The 20,235-nt window shown below is 44.0% G+C and overlaps 1 protein-coding gene across 5 annotated transcripts in view; it reads right to left on the minus strand.

Moving 5' to 3' along the window:
• The window catches only part of mid1 (midline 1), a 28,438-nt gene extending 12,730 nt beyond the window's left edge, over nucleotides 1-15,708 (minus strand). For 2 of the 5 annotated variants that reach the window (XM_084023670.1, XM_084023666.1), the window contains exons 1-2: nucleotides 15,560-15,708; nucleotides 1,619-2,340 (exon numbers count right to left, since the gene is read on the minus strand). In XM_084023670.1, the coding sequence (XP_083879796.1) occupies nucleotides 1,619-2,284 (666 nt within the window). In that variant the 5' untranslated portion in view covers nucleotides 2,285-2,340; nucleotides 15,560-15,708. Of the gene's footprint in view, nucleotides 1-1,618; nucleotides 2,341-4,023; nucleotides 4,242-7,763; nucleotides 7,912-9,378; nucleotides 9,401-15,559 lie in introns of those variants that run through there. The other 3 variants (XM_084023669.1, XM_084023668.1, XM_084023667.1) reach the window with 3 other exon arrangements.
• Between the last annotated feature and the right edge of the window lie 4,527 nt (nucleotides 15,709-20,235).

A 20,235-nucleotide genomic window follows, 5' to 3' on the forward strand; every position in this document is an offset into this window, starting at 1 on the left:
GCTACTTAGGATATAGTTAACCTTTTGTGAGTCATGCACGGACACTGTGAGTGTTTGTGAAAACAAAGCAGACCCTTGGGTTTATTGCATGCAGTATAGATGCCATGCAATTCTCAGGATAAACTTTAGGGAGAACTTTGACAGAACTGAAAAGTACAATACAACTGAGCTAAAGACATAGTCCTCAACTAAAACAGTCAATATTTAATAATTAGTAAATATTTTATAATTTATAATAGATGATTTGAGTACTACGGCGTATTAGGGTCACTGTAGAAAAAAAGAAAAAAATGGAGTCGAGAGAGGTGAGCAATAACAAAATTTGCGACTTTAAAACTAGCAATTCTTCTACTTTTTAAAGTCGCTAATTTGCTAGTTTTAAAGCCCATAAGATGACAATTTGGCCCATAAACAACAATAATCATTAACAGCCATCACTGTAAGGACCTTAGCAAAGCATTGTCACACGTTTTAATGTATTAATTAGAAAAAATAAATGCAACATTCATGGGATTTTAGCTAGCATAAATCCTGGTTGTTAGCATCGTAATGAAGTGGCAAATTTGCACTTCATTATAATTAAAGTAGCAAATTTGCAACTTTCAGAATATTGCCCACCTCTTTTCCTACAGTGGCACTAATACGCCGTCGTATTTGAGAGTTGCGTACATTGCATACATCTTGACACACACAGCAGGTCAAAGCTAACTTGTTATTTCCGTGTCAAAAGCTTCCCAATAAAAGCCTTGCTGCATGAATGCCCTGTTGTGGGCTGGGAAACGACCCCCTGAGGGTCGCCGGAGACGCGATAGAGACCAACATTGTGTTGACAATGCACCGACCAAACGTTCACTCTTATGATAAGCTGATTCATTCCTAACAGCAGGGAATGCCGAGCCTTTTTATGTGCTGCGGCGGATAACATCATCGCATGCCTTATTGATATCGGCCCATCTGCCTCAAGTGAGCGCTTCCACTTAACCTAAAAACGGTGAAAGTATTCTCTTGCACCAACCTCCATCTCACTTCAGGTCTATATTGGACTATACCAGGTTTTAGTCTTTTCATAGGATTGGTTGACAAGAAGAAAAATATAGAATATCACCACAAACACACATATATTACTGTCAAATCTAGTTGACTGGGGTTATTTTGTAGCATCAGTTATAATACAATATTTCTAATTATAGGGAGTTTACAGTTTTGCTCAAATGTGGTAAAAGAGGTTGCTTCAATTGATTTACAAAAATTGGGCAGCATTACCTGCTGATTTGTACCCTGCGAGGCACATTTAATTGTATTATAGGGATTCTGATTTAATACATTTTTACAAGAAGCTGGTTTCCAAGACCAAATACATAATAGTTTTAGCTTTTTTTTAATAATTTACGGTTGAACTAGTTTATCTCGGTGCCTGCACACATTTCTACCTCTCTGAAATCAAACCGCTGTAAATTCAACAATAGCCTGTATTGTTACACTGTGATACTGTATCAGACGAAACAAGGGAACAAATACATAAATCTATGAATTCTGTGGGATAACAATGAGCAGAACTGCCCACTTCAGTGCGTCATACATCTCCAAGCATTCCTCTGACCCACGGACACCTTCTTACCTTGAGTTTGTCAAAGCGGTCGCCGAGGGCCGCCACGTGGTGGTCCCGGTGTCGGCCAACCAGCTTACACAGCGCACAGATCAACTGTTCATCCGTCACACAGTACATGTTGACCTTCTCGTCCTCGTGCTCCAGACACATAAGCCCTCGCAGGTGGGAGTCCAGCAAGGGCTCGATTAGACGGTGGCCCGTGAAGGGCTTCTTGTTGGGGTGGGTGGCCTTGAGACACTCATCGCAGTACGACACCTCGCAGGTGACGCAAGTCTTCACGGCGTCCTGCGGCGGGTCCTGCTCGCAGAACTGACACTGCACCCGGCCGCCGGGAGAAGTCATGGCTTTGCTGTCCGGGACGGCTCGCTCGCGCCGGGTCTCGTTAGGAGAATTAGGTCCGCTCAGAGATGCTTTCTGGTAGCGGTCGATGATGTTCTGTAATGTAACGTTGCGCTTGAGTCCCTCTAGGCCCCTCTGGTTGAGAGTGATGACATAGCGACAGGTCGGGCACTGGAAGGCGCTGATGGACTGAATCGGCTCACTGGGCGTGCAGTGTGAGACCAGGATGCGATGGGCACAGTTGAAACAAAGGCTGTGAGCGCAGGGCAAGAGCAGCGGGTCCTCGAAGAGCTCCAGACAGATTGGGCAGGTCAGTTCAGACTCCAGCGTTTCCATCTTCAGGCCAAACAAAGTGAGGTCGTCAGCGAAATCCAGGGAAGCTGATCAGCTGTCTGTAAAGAAGACGCAGGAAGGAATTAGAAACTGAAGGAAGCTTTGAAAAGGGGTTATCAATACTCCTTGTATCGGAATTAATGAGTTGCCTTTGATCTGCAAAGTTATTTTTCATTCCTTTGTTTCAGCTCGTCAATTTTTGATCTTATAGTAAATTAAATCTTGGATTTTAGACTGCTGGTGGGACAAAACAAGGTATCAGAAGACATCACCTTTGGCTTTAGGAAACTGTAAGTAGCATTCAACGCTATTTATTCTATAGACCAAATGACTAATCCAAAATAACCTTTCCTAGGTTTGGACAGGAAGTTTACTTGAAAAAAAAAACTGAATAAAAGAATACCATGCATATTCTGTCTCTATTTATTATCCTAAGTACGGTATAATAAAAGCAAAATTATTCATCCCCATCTTGAGATTCATTTGATTTCCATTGCAGATTCAATATGACAAACCATGAATATAAATATCGCTGTAAATGTATGTAAATATTTTGTATGAGATATCGGATTATGGAAATGAAGCAAACTGTGGAAAAAATAAAACAAGCAAGGGGTAAGAATATACCAAACGAAGACAAGTGTCTGCGTATTACGCACATATGAAACTACTGTATGGCTGAATGTACAACTTTAAAGCATGCAGCAGTGGATCATTTTAATTTGGCACAAGGAGCCGTCTCGCCTATCCCAATGTGTTCCGCTCTGTACTGTAGTCCGCGGGCCAGCGAGGACTGACAGCTCAGCCAAGCAGAAGTGTATTGGCCTGCTTGCTGATGGCTGGGGCCTCCACACTATCACAGACACTGAGCCTTTGTTCCCGGCCAGTCAGACACCCCAGCTGCGAGTGGACACACTGTGCTCACAGCGTCTCTCTACCTCCACTCATTATGTGTGAAGAAGGCAAAAGCTCATTATCAGGACAGTCGGGCACAAGTAGCCTTTTGAAGTTGCGGTGGATACTGCGAGCTACAGACCTGGACTTGTTCTGTTCCCATTCTATTCAGATCTCCACAGACATGCAGCCATCCCACTGTACTAAGACAAGAGGCGATTGTTGCACTTGTCTCTGGTGACTGGGATGCATCTGTGGGCTTTTGTTTCTCGGCTTTTTTTTGTCCTTTAGCAGGTGTTTCAAAGTTATAACAGAGGATCAAACACAACCTCGCTAACCCTTTCAGTCAAAATATGCTAAACATCAAGCATTTTGTGTCTGCTATTGTTTAAAAGTTGGTATTTTATACTTTATTAACACATTTTCTTTAACATTTCAGATACTGTTTGCAGTAACATGCTTCCTTAGTAGCCTAGAACCAAACCAATGCTGCTAATAACTAACTATATGTTACATTTTCTTTGCCAACTTTATTTCAACACAGAAGACAACAATACATGGGGTCTTTTTGCAACGCTGAGGGCTACATTCTAGCTGTTTCTGTACTGGCCCAGGTCTGGTTAAACAGGTTATGTCGCTACTTCAGCCAGGCTCAATACAACATGAATAAAGAGCTTCGTGTGACAAACACAATACAAAGACGCTGATCCTATGATGTCATCACCTCTTGTATAAAAATATCCCCCAAAGTTTCAAAAAAGCTCGTTAAAAACAACAATGTGGCAAAGAGCCACGGCGAACTCGACTACATTACACACTCCCATTCATACACAGTTTACTTTACCCACCGATGGATTTCGCCCCACTTTGCAATGCCGAGACATTTCTGCTGAAGAAAAAAAAAAAAACTTCTGTCCTAGATCATGAAAACATATTGCTAACAACAAACGCAGCGGTCCTAAACCCGGGCATGCCGTAGAGAAGTCTGTAGTCCCGCAAGCAGGGTTGTCATTAAGCAAGACATTGAGCAAGAGGTAGAAAAGCACAACAGGAAAAGTTGCCCGACAATTCCAGGAAAGCCAGCTCCACCTACAGCTGGAGCGCTGGCCAGTACTGGAAGAAGAGAGAGAGCAGACAACAGCGAGAGTGTGTGTGAGAGAGAGAGAGAGAGAGAGAGAGAGAGAGAGAGAGGCTAAATCAGCAAAGCGGAGGCTTGTGCAGACCCCCAGCCCCCTGCCCTCACAGGCAGGTTAGTGTCCTCCCAGCCCTGCCCATTCACAAATTCAAAGCATCGAGGATCAGTTTCAGGTTTCCTTGTGTGACCGTCCCTCTACCTTCTTGCAGCACAATGCTGTGGATTGGAACTTTTCTTGGCCATGCCACCGGGGACTGGAAGTAGAAAAAGGGCTGAAGACACAAACACGGCTGAGAGGCAGCCTGAGAGGCGGCAGCCGGACTCATCTGGAACGTGGGACGGAGAGGTCTGCCACTCCCTCAGCAACCAAAATAAAATAACCCCCCCCCCCCCCCCCCCCCCCACCACCACCACCACCACCACCACCCCAGGTGACGTGGAAGAAGTGACTTACATCACAGTCTGTTATCTGTGTGGCTTGTTTTTGGAATATGCCTCACGAGTGCCACAAATTCAAAACAACACGCAGCTCAATAGACGTTAAAATAGCATCTATTTTATGAATTTTACATTCAACCATGACAGCAACCGTTGAAAGTCACTGAGCATCATCTCTGACAGCTCCAAATGAAGACAAACGCTACCAAAACCTCCTCCCGCCACGTACAACTCCGTCCCAGTTGGCCCTCGTGTGGGGAATCACCGACGTACCATCTGCTTGCCATGTGGCTCTATTTCCAGGGACGCCCCCACTGCGCTTCATTTTCAATCCTCCTGTCATTCAAAAGGAGTCCCCCAAGAGTGGCGATCCCCTCCTAGGGACTGATACGCACTGTAAATATTTAAGAAACAGCTCAAGTTCAGACAAAGCGCTGGATGTGAGCCACATATCTTGGGAGGCATGGGAATGTGACAAGACATCCCTTATATCCATAATCACAAATTAAATCTATTCCCTCATCAATAAAGAACCACAAAGCAAATGTTAATATAATATGTTTAGGATTTTACAGTCTGCTATGGGCAAATGTCCATTAATGTCCGCGTTTCGCAGCAGAATTGTGCTTCACGACGCTCAACGCTAGCAGATATGACAGGTGGAAGACGTATGCTCGTAGCGGCGCGCCTCTTTTGTCAAATGATGAACTTGAGCACTGACTTAACATTTGGAGTTTTACTTGATTAGGAAGTAAATGGCTCATTTGGAGATGAAACAATTACACCGTCTCCGATAGGAAGGCAATTTCCTGCTCAAGCACTCCCTAATCCCCTCGGTTATGCTCCTTTATCACCTTTAATGGTGGCTCTGAACCATGTACTCGGCGGCTGAGAGTGGGATCGCTCTTTGTCTTCTTTCCCGGGGCAGGCACCTAACATATTTATCTGTAATCCTGTCTACACGGCGTGGCTGTGACCAATGTGTGGCCTATTGGGGCTCCCCCGAAGCAGCTCGGCTCAGCAGCGGCCCACTCAGGTCTAATGTGATTTACAGCTGTGGCGGCACAAGCCAGCTGATTAGACTGACAAATCTACCTGATCTGCAGCTGCACACATTACTGAGATTAGCTGCATGAAGCCCCAGCGCCGACCAACATCCATGCATTACTGATATTTAAAGGATTGTGGAGGGAGAGTCAATTACAAAAAAACATTTAGGCTACTGTGATTTCTGTCAAACAGGATTACTGTGAGAAGTGCAACCATCATATATGCACTTATATATAACCAGGAGGCTTATGCAAGTAAAATATGACAAAGCAACTTTCCATTGAGAGGCTTCCAACTTCCTCCAAGAGTGAACAGGATGTTTTATAATGAGGCAAAGGCACTAAAACAGCCATAAAGCACATGATGGTTTGTAGCTAATGAGTTTCATACAGACTGAGGACATGAAAGGGAGGTCTAAAGGTCATTTTCCCTCCTTTCTTTCATGTCTCTGTGTGGCTACTGTCTGTGCAGGTCATCCTGGTCAGCAGCACACGTTTGCACCGGACTCACATTTCCTGTCTCCGCGGCTTGGCAGGTGGCATCGGCGGGAAATCACCGCATCCTTTTCCACGACCACAGGAACTCTGCAGAATGTGGCTTTGCAGGAGCAGGCCGCTAGCAGAAGGCTGCTCATTAGTTCACAGGAGAAAGGCAATCTCTCGAGCAAAACTACCGTGAGGAAGCACGTCGTTTACATTAAAACGCACGAGGCAGCTCTTAGCATATGTATCACTCTTACGTCGCGTGTGGATAAGCGAGTTTTAAACGTCATTACAACGAGAAGGGCGTTTTATAGCCGGGGGAAGATATTCAAAGGGCGACATCTTGTGGCTGATTTGTAAAATACATGATTTTTCTTTTCCACAGATTTATTCCCATTAAAAAAAAAACAATGACATGGTGACATCTTGCACAATAATAATAAAATATATATTTAAACATATAAAGATAAAACGAATACAATTAACATGCAAATTCAACTACTACTATTTTATATATATATATATATATTCATCCTGATCCTACAACTAATTGCAACAACAACCATGACAACCATTCACATTCACACAGCTACCCCTCCGGGTGAAAATCACCTACTTAAATCCAACGCAAGCGTTCTTCATAAAGACCGCCACATGTGTTGCCACGGTAACGACTTGACATCTATTTGTCACACATGGTGATCAAAGGCGGCACACTCTGGTGGGAAGATGTCTAACATTCCTCCTCACAGGGACCAGATAAGTTACTAATTAATAAGGGAACCCTAATGGCGGCGCCTCAGTTTTACTCTTTTTCTGTCTCAGATTCATGTAAAGTGACTCGTATGTCCAGATGTATTAGAGCATATATGGATGAAGCAGGGGAGAAAAGTCGGTATCTTTTATCTTATCAGTATTCTGCAGGTCATCATGGGGCTACCAGATTATAGATGAAAGGGTTTATGTCCCATCGGTGCTTCAGAGGAACTCTCTGCTTGAGTTAAAGGTAATAAAAAAAATACTTTTATGATGAGAAAATGAAAGGGAAAGTCAGGAATTGTAATGTAAGGTAACACTCAAATGATATGATACCCTTTTATGTAGATAGAGCCGTGTGCAAATGCTTGTGTTTTAAGAAAAAGTCTACAAAGCGAAACACTGAATAGCCGCTTTGACACTGGAACCCTACTTCAGCTACTCCCACTCTCATTAGGTGCGTTTTGATCACACACACACACACACACACACACAAAAAGAAATCCCCTTGGCCTTCTCGCTTAGTCATCTTATCCCTCAAGTACTATCCACAGTTCAAAACCGTGACAGGATCTGTGAACACAACAAGTCCAACCAAGCTCAGCACTCACGCAGAGCTCTGTCTCCAGGCCTGGAAACATATGATGACTCAGTGTTTTGGAAGCAAAACACAGAGGCGCGGTGACATATCCTACAGGCTTGAGTTAAGAAGGACCCTCTGACTTACCTGCCACATGATTACACCCATGAGAGGAGAGAGAGCCACCTTTAAAATCAGTCGCCGGTTGATGTTTGGGGCTCGGCCCAGGCTGATCCGGTGCAGCGGTCTGAACTTTGAGCCTGACTTGTATATGTCCTACTCCGTGTGAGTCTCTGACCCTCTAACCCTACACTCCGAGCTCACTGTTAAAACCCAGTGGGAGGATCCAAACTTTCCACCCTCTTCTCTCCTCTCACTGAGAACTCTACCTATCCCATCTACACAAAGTGGGCTGCAAATTGTTGCATTGACCAATCACATAAAAGGGGCAGGACTTCTGCTGGTCTGCACTATCACTGGAGGCTATGAGAACATGGAGTGTTGCCATAACTCACAACAAAGCTTCTTTTTTTTTTGGTCATCTTCAACTTAAAAAACATGCACATAGCTGAAGCTGCACACCACAAAAACAACTCCCAGTGCACGGAAACACATTCTCTCTCGATTCTTGCATAATCGGCATGCTCGAGGCGAGATTCCACGCGGCCAAATGAATTAGTGCACGAGGAAACACAGTAATCAATGATGGCTTTAGTCTCCAGTTGATGCTTTGTGTGCCAGCGCACGTGCTAACGCGGATAAACAATTCTATATTTACAGACAAGCCCCTGTTCTTTGCCACACGGCGACTAGCTGGCAGTTGCGGCGCTCATTAGCACAGATGGCGATCAAGCAAACCGCATTCTGTTACATTGAGCAACCTTGTTTCTCAAAGCGATTACACCCCTCTTTGTTTCTCCAATGTGAATACCATTCACTGAAATGGAAACACACAGGAATGTGTTGTGGTTGCGACAGTCGACTTAGGTGGTGTTGAAAGTTGTCTCAGAATGTTGGCACCGCCGTAAAAAAAAAAAAAAACCAACGCAAACGTGGCCCCCGCCAAGACTGGCATCCAAACGGCGGCGCTGATCACGTGAAGTTTGATCAGGTTCTCTGCTCTGGATCCAAGCCCACCGTTCACTGAGGTTTTGAGGTATTTCGTTTGAGGCAATTCCCTCAAACGACCTTGTCAGCAACGTGGAGTCTGTTATTGATATAGCATCTCTGCGTAAAGCAAATGTTTATGTTATTTGGTCGAACCGCAGCACATAAGGCATGGATTGATTTGGATCAGTCGTAACCCAAAGTCCCCGCTGGGACTTCTTGTGTTTCAGGTTAGCCTGCAGGGTTCAATATATGAAAAGAAATGTGAGAGCAGTGGAAACAACTTAGATTTAAAGGTTTGTTAAAGCAGATAAAGACTTATCAAACCTATTAATGTCTTGATAATTGTGCGAGACCCAATGCAAATGCAAAGGTTACGCCATTTATTACATGATGAAGCCTAAAAAGTCATTTCATTCTGTAGTGGAGAAAATGCATTAAAAAAAAGCAGACCGTAGCTGCAACATCCTTGATATTTTTTCTGCTTTTCTGTAAAATCCGGCAACAATTTGCTAAATTTCAAACCCGTAGACAAAAAGCATGCAAGTATATTCATTTTAGTACACCGAAACTTTTTCAAAGCCTAACTTAAAAAGCCTAAAAGAGACCTAAAGACTTATAAAGCCATCCATTGGAAATACAAATGATCTCTTACCTCGCAGTCTGTAAGTCAGTCAACCAGACAGTCCATAGTCCCGGTGACAGATGAATACTGAAATAAAGCCAGGGAAGAGATTTTTCCAAAAAAAATAAAACAACAGCGGCTTTCCTCTGAAGCCTCCCTTTAGCTCCTACTTTCTGTCTGGGCTCTGCTGCTTCGTCTGTCTCCCTGCTATCTCTGAAATTCTCCTCACACAACCTCTTCTTCTCTAATCTTCTCTAAAGGAAGCCAAAAAAACGGCTCCAAACGCCGACTTCTCAGGCTTTTTTCCCCTCTTTGTATTATTTTGTTGGCTGGGATCATTAACTTAGTCCCATGAGAACATAAGGAGGTAAATAACCCCCCCTCCTTCCTGTGGGAGGCTGTCAATCACAACTGATGATGAGGTGGCGAGGGGGGATGCTTTTAGCAGCCGAGGAGGCTCTCCTGATTGGTCACTGGGGAACAGAGGTGCCCTGCATGACAAATGAGAGCACTGGGATGGATGGGCCTTGTAGAGATGCTCAGCTGAGGTTGTGTGCACATTTATAATAGACTTTTATTCAGCTCACTCATTACCATGTCATTCGAAGGAAAATTAAGCTATGGAAATGAGCGAGTAATCAAAGCTGACATAGCAAATGTCTGACACAGCTGAAGTCAGTGCAAATGTCATACATTTTAGGGTCCCACGTGAGGAATCACAGGATGTTTAAATGACTCTTTGGTACAGTCTGGGTACTCAGCAGGGGGGGAGGAAGGCATAAAGCTTCCGTTGCCATGGCGGTGCGGCGAGAGCAACGATGCATCTTGGCGCTCGAGCCAAATGCCACTCTAATCTTTTCATTGGCAAACCTTCAGCTCTCTCTTCACAGCTTGTTTGTTTCTCAGTCAAGCCTACCGCTGTCTGTCACTCTCCACTTCTTTCCGACGTCCCATGCCAGTCTGAAGTCTGCTGCGTTTTGTAACGAAAAAGGAAAATGTGGTGGAGACAGGGGTCACTCGGCTCCCATTGACCACAGCTAAACTCTTGCAGGGGAGAGAATAGACACATTAAGCATGACTCCCAGTCATTCTGCACACATTACCAAACAAGCGAATGGATTTGTAAACAGCACAGCACACATCCTTCTCCCATGTAAAACACTCCTATGCCACATTATTCTCACACGGCTCCTGGAACGTATGCCGCCACGCCAGTAATTTACAACGGCAAGAAAATCTACAAGACAGTGTTATTGCCATCGCCCAAGGCCACACATTGAAATTGCATAATGACATCGCCTCTTCCGTCTCTCGCACTGAGATTCATTTGGGTGCAATAAAATGCCATAAAACTCACGACATGTACATGGATGGTGGAGTGACGCTGGCATTAGAGGCCAGTGCTTTTTTTTTTTTTTAAAGGTGAAAATCCTTTTTTTTGCCACTCCAGGGTCAATTCAAAGGCACGCCCCCTTTTTTTCTGAACAGCATATTAAGTGGAAAAATGTCTGTTTCTGTTTTATCCATTCCAACAAAGAAAACTTGTCTGGGCTGCGGTTTTAGCGACTGTTCCCACTTCACTCACTGGAAACCAAACCTGATCCATGATCCAGGCTTACACACACAGTTTCTGCGGCTTTCAGGCTGGAAAATGGACGAAAAACATGTATTTTTGTGTATTCATGTGGCAGTTTGAGTTCCACAAAATCAAAACAAATATGATATATTGCTCAAATCCAAATATGTGTAATCTACTATGTCATCATATATCACCAAAGAAGAGAAACTGTCTAAATTCTATCACAAACAATTGATAAAATATGACCTAAAGCCACAATTTAAATCCAGTCCAGAGGTTGAATAACTGACAATAACAATTGTTTATGTATCTGTATAAGAAGTGGAAATGTCGACGCTCCTGGTGTAATCCTAGTAAAAATGACTCCCAGAAAAATATGCTGAATTCTAATGTACATTCCCTTATCAATAAGTAACAGCACTGTCGCAATAATTATTCAAAACAAATGAATATTCATCCCCACTAAATAAGGCCATTTGCTGCCTGAAGCAGTTCTCTTGGTGGCGGTTGGCACATCAAGCTGCATTAATTGGACAAAGACCTGAAAAGGGCCACAAAAGCCTTCCTGAAGGAGCAGATAAGAAGTTGGAACAAAGCAGGCTGTGAAATGTGATGTTACATAAACTTTGATGGGTAGAAAAGGAAACAGGATTTCTCTCAGGGAGGAGGTTAGCACACATTTGTGAGCCGGTTTATGCATCACCTTGCAGCTCAGCCACCAGCAAGTGCAAAGAAACAAAGAAATCCCGGAAATCTGTGTGTAATCTTCAAATATCTAAATCTAAATGTGACAGAAAAAGGAAACCTAAAGACGCAGGAGGACGTCACGCATCACAACTTTTCCATTCTATTCAGCAGCCAAACAGAAAGCCTGACTCACGTGTTAGTATCCAGTGTGATCGTCTTAAACGCAGCAGGAAGAAGCAACTCCCGCCGACGGCTCAGCATGCTAGTCCAGCAGCACATGGACTAAAGAACTAAACAAAACATACAGTAGCATCCCGGCTGGTCTCTTTGCACACTCCCTCCCTCATTGCTAGAGATCCCCACCCTGCCCCAGCCCCAGCCCCAGCCCCAGCCGCATGCTCATGCAAGCGTAAAACGTGCCCAGGAAGCGTCACTTCCACTGGGTCATTTCATGGATATTGTCTCCATTAAAAGCTCGGGTCCATCCAACCCCCCACCACCACCTACACCACCCCTCCTCCTCTCCAGGGTTGAGCTCTTGCCCCCTGGCTCCACACCCTCTCAGCAGAAAGAAAAAGACAAAGATGTAGCAAATGGAGAGACAAAGAGGGGGTGAATGAACCTTGGGGGGACCATTTTGATGAGTTTCTGACTACACAACCGGGGCCCTGAACAGATGGGACCAGTCTCCGGGGCTCTGCTGCATGGTTGCATTTAATACACAGCTCCGAGCATCCGCACAACAAATGTTGGATTCTGCTCCTCACTAAACGGCGCTCATTAGATCATAGACCGCGTCCAAGCCAACACAACACAGAACGTCTCCATCGTGTTGTATTTAACGGTTAAGCCCTCAGAAACTGCAGCCATTAAAGCACGTGGCGTCAAGATTGTCTTCTTTTTAACGTTAATCCGAGCAGCAATGATTGTTTTCCCAACTAGGTCGGACCAAAAACCCGTGCCACTCCTGACGTTGCCAGTAAACAATAAGATGAAAGCCGAGTCGGTCCTCACCATGGCAAAGGTTCAAGATTTTAATTGCTTTCATCCCCAAGGCATGCTGCCCATAACTAAGCAACACACAATCACTCCAAACATCAAGCAAATAAATGAACACGTTTCCATGCAAGCCAATTATCACCACTGCAATTTATCTCCAACTTTCTACAGAAGTGTTAAAAGAAAAGTATTTTTATCAAACAACTGCTCTGATGTGTGTGAAATCACTTCAGTCAATGTCTACATTTATTTAATGAGGTTTGCTGGCTGAACATATAGGACTGTTGTGAGCGTTGACCCGGAATTTAATCCTTTTCTCTGAGTGTGCTGCGGTTTGATTGGTGTTCGGTGTTCATGATTACGACACAATACTGCTCCTCTATTTAACCCGAACATTTTTAAAGCGTAGATGTAAATTTTGATAGTTCAGATTAGATTAGATATAAATAATTATTAATCTCCAATGGTGAACCTCAGGGATGTCAGGGGTAAAACAAAGCTGCCTAGTTAAAGTCTTCTTAGCAGAGGTGCCTCAAGGACACATTAGAAAAATGATATGCCTACTGTCCATTTAAAGTTGTAATAATGGTTTATTATCTGCTTTTTTTTTTCCCCACGATTTGCTGAAAGATGAAAAGAAAATGCACAAAAGGCCAAAGGAATCATCTTTCAGCAAGAAAAGCAGTTCTACCTTGTGTCTGAAAGCAACACAATGAAATACTCCGCTGTCTGGCATTTTCCTCACAGTGATGGAGGTTTTGGGAGAGCACGGTTCATGTGTTATGTTTAGTCCACACCACAGTCCCGTTGCCTGAAAGTCTTGGCTTTTATTTTTTTCTGAAAAAAAAAAAAAAAAAAAAAAATGAATCCCTCTGAAAGGGTGCGGTGGACGCCTGCTACATTCTTTGCTGCTTTGAGAAGTCTGTAATTGTTTCCAGCTTCTGAGGGATCTACTGTATAAAACTAGTGTCGCGTCTTTATCAAGAATTTCCGTTCGACGACGCTGATCTTCATCAGATATGGTCTCTCCAATCTGCTGACTCACCCCCACCCAACATGTAGTCATATTCGACACGTAGCACTAAAGACGCTGCTAATCTTACATATAAAGCTCCTCTCCAACACCTGCACTGTATCTCCATCCTGCATGGTAAGACTCCTGAGAAGGGAACTGCTGGAGGAGGTCTGAACATCTGCAGCTGTGCTGCTGCGTTCATGTGTCTAAGGAGACTGTCAGAGCCAAAGGCAGGAGCCCAGCTGTTGGGATCTGGGTCGGCTGCATCCGGGGCCCCGGGGATGTTTTCCAAACACCATCCAGCTTGGGATGAGACACTTTTGACAGAGTTGTCACTGATGCAGTTTAGCGCCATTGCAGTGTTTAACACACACAGAAATATATATATTTTTATTCCCAGATACTAAAATGTAACGAGTCAGTCAAACGGATCCATTTTCAGCTATTTTCTTGCTGTGAGCTTTGGCTCGGTGTGGCCTTCTCCTAAATATCCTCACTTCACATGTCAACAGAGCATTCCTTCAGAGACAGACTGGGACACATTCCTCAATCTTGGCTCGTGACGCACATTTGCTGGAGTTTGAATTGGATGAAACATTTACTTCTCCCGCAGAGGTATCGCTGATAAAGAATAATATTCTTCAGCTGTGGAGTGCACACACACACACACACACACACACACACACACACACACACACACACACACACACACACACACACACACGAATACTCCCATTTCCATCTGCACTCATTTGCTCTGACAATGAGACAGAACCAGCCCTCTCCCTGTCACAACAAGCCGGCCCAGAGAGCTCACAGCTGCTGGCGGAGCTGGCACCGCCGACCTGATGGAGACCGTTTTGTTAACATTTGGCCTCAAGATGGAGGGAAACGGAGCTCTGTAATGACATCACCACACATTGAAAGCACTAAAAGGTTAACACGTTTTAAACGAACGGTCCAGTTTGTGATGTGAAAAAACAAGCAAAAAGAACAACGGTTGGACGACAATATTTTAATACCTAAGGCGCAAAAAGATTGATACGAAGAAGGAATGTGTTACTTTAGCGTCTTGAAACAGAGGGAATGGAGAGGGGGGGTCAGAGCAATAGTAGAACCAGATGCTTGCATGAGGGGAAAGTACTGAAAACTAAAATGAATTCACCAGAGTTCCCTATCCACAGTTATTTGGCACAATTACACATTCTGTTCTCCCTTAGAACAACAAGGTATCGCTTTAGCTTTCGCCAAAACAAAAGTTACGAGAGCAATACTGAAAATCAAAAGCCTTCTCATGAAATTACCCCCAAATTGAAAAAACCTTGGACAACAAAAGCATGAACATTTTTATTCCCCCGTGTGCAGGAAATGTTAATTTTATTTTTTGCCAGTTCAATAGATTTCAAGGAAGTTGATATGAGTGTATTGGACTGTCAGCAGATGTGACGCATGTGCACACAAGGCTGAACTTGCCGTGGAGGCGACGTATCCGGCTCACATCTAAATTAAAAATTCTCGCTGACAAACCCATCGAGTGCGGCGCTCCTTCTTGTGCGAACCCCGGCGGTTCACTCCTGTGCATCCGTGCATGCGTCTCTGATATATATTCCTGACTCTGCAGACTGCAGTGTGTTGATTCACATGGAGGAGAAATCAGCATGCACGTATGAGATGGATAATGTGATGAGTGATGCTACAACATTAGTGGACGTTTCCTCTCAGGGAGACCCTGGAACTGAACAGAAATCTGATATGTGGAAAGGATTTTAGGCCAACGCCGCCACCTTTTTCTGACTCGACACAAGTCCCACTGCTCAGTCACGTTTCCAGACGATTAGCTCCTCTAAGCAACAGAAACATAATTTACGACCTAGCCCTCATTAAACCCCCCTCACCGCTATGCCACTGAGTGTTTCTTTATCAGATCTTACCTGCTTCCCCATGGCTGTGCCGGAGTGGGTCTCTCCTTCTGAATAAATACCAGGCTAATACAGAGTATGACTCTTAGGCAGCTGGTACTTCCCCCTGAGGTAAAACAAACAGGAGACAGGGGGTTGAAGGTGTTCTGTCTGCACATTCACTCCCCTTCATTTGGGGTGTGTACACACACATACCTGACTGACATACACTCTGCTTCTCATCTACAGGTTCACACAGGAGCATGGAGAGCTCCAAGGAAGAGCACTTAACCCCTTGCAGAGGCTGGAATAATGAGATAATGAAGGGAAAAAACTTATTTGCATGCATGATAACAATCCGGCAAACAGTTTATCAGAGTTTCGATTCCAAGAAACGATTTTTCTCACATTATTATCGGTAGCTCGGGTAATGGTGCTGTTAATGTGGGAGCTTTTCCACAATTTCTCAAGGAAGAGAAATGAGTGAAAACGTGTTGTCGGACCTGGTATTGACGTACTGCGAGTCAGCGGCAGATAAAAGGGATGACAGGCTTTTTCTTCGTCACCGCAGGCGGCTCCATTGAGTTACCAGGCGGAGAGAAATAAGGATCAAGCTTAAGGATCCACAGCGGCGAGCAGACAGAGAGCAGCAAAGGGAGAAAAGAAAGAAGAAAAAAAAACTTGCTATTAAGAAAGAGAGAATTGGTTTTCTCCACCCTAATGAGAATTCATCCTGTGAGATAGATGAGTCAGTGTGAAAACACAATTCCATACTTGCAATAATGAGATCATATTTGAGGAATTGGGTGTTCATCCCTCAAGTGAAAAAAGAAAAAAAGTCAAGGTTACGAAGGATTTCAGCAAGGCCTAACCATACAGTGAGGAATCCCCCCCCCCCCCCCCTTCCTTTTCAACTCCTAATAAAATAAAATGACTGGCTATGAACATTAATTGCGTCTACATGTCAAACAGGGTGCTGGAAGGCTGTAACAGTCACAGTGAGAAAAATTGCACGGATAAAATCATTTCTACTGGAGCGCAGAATGTAAAGCTTGTGAGGTCAGCGTCTGGGCAAGCTTTAGACATGAAACTTACTAAAAAATGGACTGAGGAGATCTGGAAATTGACACAATATTCTTGCAGGAAAACTCTCTTCAAAGGATTTAAAGACCACCAGGCATCGATACCCTTGATTTGTATTATCAGAATGCAGGCAGCTCTCCTACAATACAGACGAGACTAGTTACAGAAAGACTTTTTTACTCCACTGCTGTGGATGTGGTCTCATATGTTCATTTTGTGATGTCCCTGAACCATCACCTGATCATTAGTCTGGTGTGTGGATCCAGAGAAAAAGGCTGCTGAAGATGTTCAGGTGAGCGTATAGAGCTAAAGGAAGCGTTTGGCCCAAACACAAAGGTAGTGCATGATGAATTCTTCCCAAGGTCAGCACATTCAGGTGTTTCTCACCGTATTCTCCCCAGTCACAGCATGGATCCATCTCAATGTGGTCAATGTTTTGCTGTGTTTCTACTGCGGCCAGAAGCTTTTAAAATTGCACGACGCTAGATGGCAAAGCAAAGTGAAACATGCTGGTAGCAATTATGGGCAGAGTCCCTGTATGGAGCAGCTAAAGCCCAATCTCCCAGGCTGAAGACTGAAAATACTGCAGTTGTGTTCACTATCAGTGTTTGGAGCGGCGTCTGCAATGTCCCCTTTCTGATTCCACCCCCCCCTGTTCTGAAGTGAAAAGGTGGCCCCCACATGGAGCCTTTGTTCAGAGACAGTTTGGCACGGTGCCGGGCTCTGCCTGCATGCTAGGAAGGGGAATAAGTTTGGGATTAGAGGGACTTTTCACACACCTGTTATGGCGGGATGATTACAGCTTTACATTATGATTCATTTGAGCGTGTGCAGTTTGATGACTCCCCCACATTACCTTCAGCAGATGTCTGATCGGTCCGACGGCGGAAATTGGGTGTGAAAAGCTTTGACACGTTCACTGAAAAACCTGCAGCATCAAGAGTCTTAAATGTGTCCAAGAGAAGTATTATTTTTCCTACAGAAACAATATTAGTCTAATTGGGATGAGAATAATTTCGTTTTATCCGCATATTATACAGAATTAAGGCCGTCGCTGCAGAGATTGATGAAACAATGGCACATTTTCCCGATCGTTTGCTTTGAAGATCACAACAAATGCCGATGCCGGGACTACAGAGGACACCGTCGGCACTTTGGTCTTCTGAGAACAAACCGACAGAAAGACGGATCCCAGAAGGCCACGGCACCGTTCACAAGTCGCTTCTGAAGCAACGGCGCTCAATTTCTGTTTTAAACTAATTTCATGCTTTTGGTGCCAGAAATGCAACACGGATATATCCATTCAAATTCAAATAATGAAGAAATCAATAAACCAAAACACTCAGTGATCCTTGGTTATTTATGCAAACCCCCGTCGGTGCTGTTTCCAGTCGCGCTGCTCACTACTTTTCTCTCATGTTTGACCTCTGTAAAACGAGGCATTGATAAGTTGCCTTCACACTTGATCTCTCTGTTACACTGGAAAGTCAATTCCCATTAACGTCTACTCGATAAAAGCTATCACTTGATAAAGGAAAAATCACTTTCAAACCCCGTGCTCCGAAAAAAAGCTGGCAAGCCCTTCGATTTTTAAAAAGGTTGATTATTGCACAGGAATCTTTGAAACAATTTTTGATTTTGCTTTTCAAACTACGAGTTTGATTGCTCTTCATTCCTTTTTCTTAATTCATTTATTATTTTTCAGAGCTATAAAAGCTTCTATACAGCTAAAAGCAACATCCGCCATCTTGCTAACAGGCTGTGAAGAAAGCTGAGAAGTATGAGAATGGAAGAAGGGGATTTTGAAGGTGCTTGAATCAGATGTTTATCTCTATGAGCTGCATTATAGTGGGAGTGGCCTTGTCTTCCATCCACATGCTCCAAAAAGTCACCGTCTGCCTTTTCTCGGTGAAGAATGCACCCAATTCTAAAGTTATTTCACATTTCGACTACATACATGACCCACTTTCATTCATGTTTCCACCGGTGAAGTAGTCCTTCAAATAAAGAAGAAGGAGGATAATGTAGCTTACACACATCTGAGAAAACAGTGTACTTCAATAGCAAAGCTAACAATCAAAGGCTTAAAACGTTACGGTTTGTTGTTTCTTGTGTGCTGGGATCCCTAAGTGGTTGCTTTGGGTTGGTTGTTGCTCGCTGGTTGCCACAACAGATCACTGCAAAGTGAATAATATACTCCTCCTCAGCGTGCATCACATGTGTTTGTAGTGTGGAACCTGTAAGCAACGCTCCCAAAAACACCTGGGAGAAGAAAGCATGACATGGCGCATTCTGGGAATCCGCTGAATCAGCATGTTCCCTGGAAATCTGTTTCATTAAACCCAAAGGGAATAAAGACAAAACCAAGATAACTAGAGGGAACCGCCAGCAGGAAATTGTAGGACACGGTGGGGGGAAAATGTTCAAAGTGATGTTTTAGTGTTTTACTGCTGCTCGCCGTCTTCTGGACAACGGTGTGAAATCTTACAGGTGACGAAGCCTTTCTTCTCTCTCGGACACAAACCTTTTTGTGCGTTTGCACCGTGACTCTTCCGACGGTTTCAGTGTGCAAGGCACTCTGGGATAATTTCAGTCGATCCTCTGCTTAATTATTAACTGCTGGCACTTTCTTTTGAAGCACCAAAAGCATGATTATATGTTTGAGGCTTGATTTAATGCTACGTGTCTTCTCTTGCAATCAGCGTACATGGGGGAATGAACAAATGTGGCTTCCAGCACGCTGAGTTTCTCTCCCGGAAAAAATGAACAAATTGAATATTTTATAATGATTGCTTGTTTTTTTTTGTTGTTGCTACAAATTATATAAACAGAACGGAGTTAGCGAAGGCATTCATATTTACATTTGCCCCCCACGTTTTTGTCTGACGTGTCATTTAAACGTGACACCCGTATCCGAACCCAAGGGGAAAACACGTGCACAGAACACTAAATGATTTCTAAATAAAAGAAGATAATAATCAGTATGTGTTCATAGAAACAAGCTGCATAACAACGAGCTCTGGAGGAAAACATCTGGACACTCAGCCACATAATTCTCCGTTTGTTGCGCAAGTTGGAAGGCTGAACCCCAACTGCCTGTTGAAAACTGCCTTTTGGTGGCCGTCTTGAACAGTGGAGCACTCACCGCCGGAGCCTGCCAAAGAACTGACGTATCGAAGTTGACCCAACTTCATCGCGGTCCCCCTGAACAGAACCGCTGGACTGTGTCACGTGGACTCCAGGAGAGACAGGGGAGGGGGGAAACATTGCTGGCAACGTGCGCGCTCAAAAAGCCGTGATGCATTCAGGCCAGAACAACCACATGTGCGACCATATTGGGTTTCATGGCCGACGTGTACGCCGATCATTGGAACACAAACAAATTCAACATGTTTTTTTGGGTACAATGTTGGGCCTTGTTTCAAAAGGAGAAATATTTATCAAATGGATCCCAATTGGAGCATGAGGCAGCACAGATGGGGTGCATGAAAGGAGGTTTTGTGAGATCCGGTGTTTTACTGAGATAGGGGGAAATGTTTCTTTGTTATACTGGTCTGATTGGCTGCAAAAGGATATAAAGAAATCTACTGGGAAATCCTTGAAACTAAATTAATGATTGAAGAAAT

The sequence above is a fragment of the Eutrigla gurnardus genome (assembly GCF_963514095.1).
Source record: "Eutrigla gurnardus genome assembly, chromosome: 12".
In the NCBI taxonomy this organism is placed as follows: Eukaryota; Metazoa; Chordata; class Actinopteri; order Perciformes; family Triglidae; genus Eutrigla; species Eutrigla gurnardus.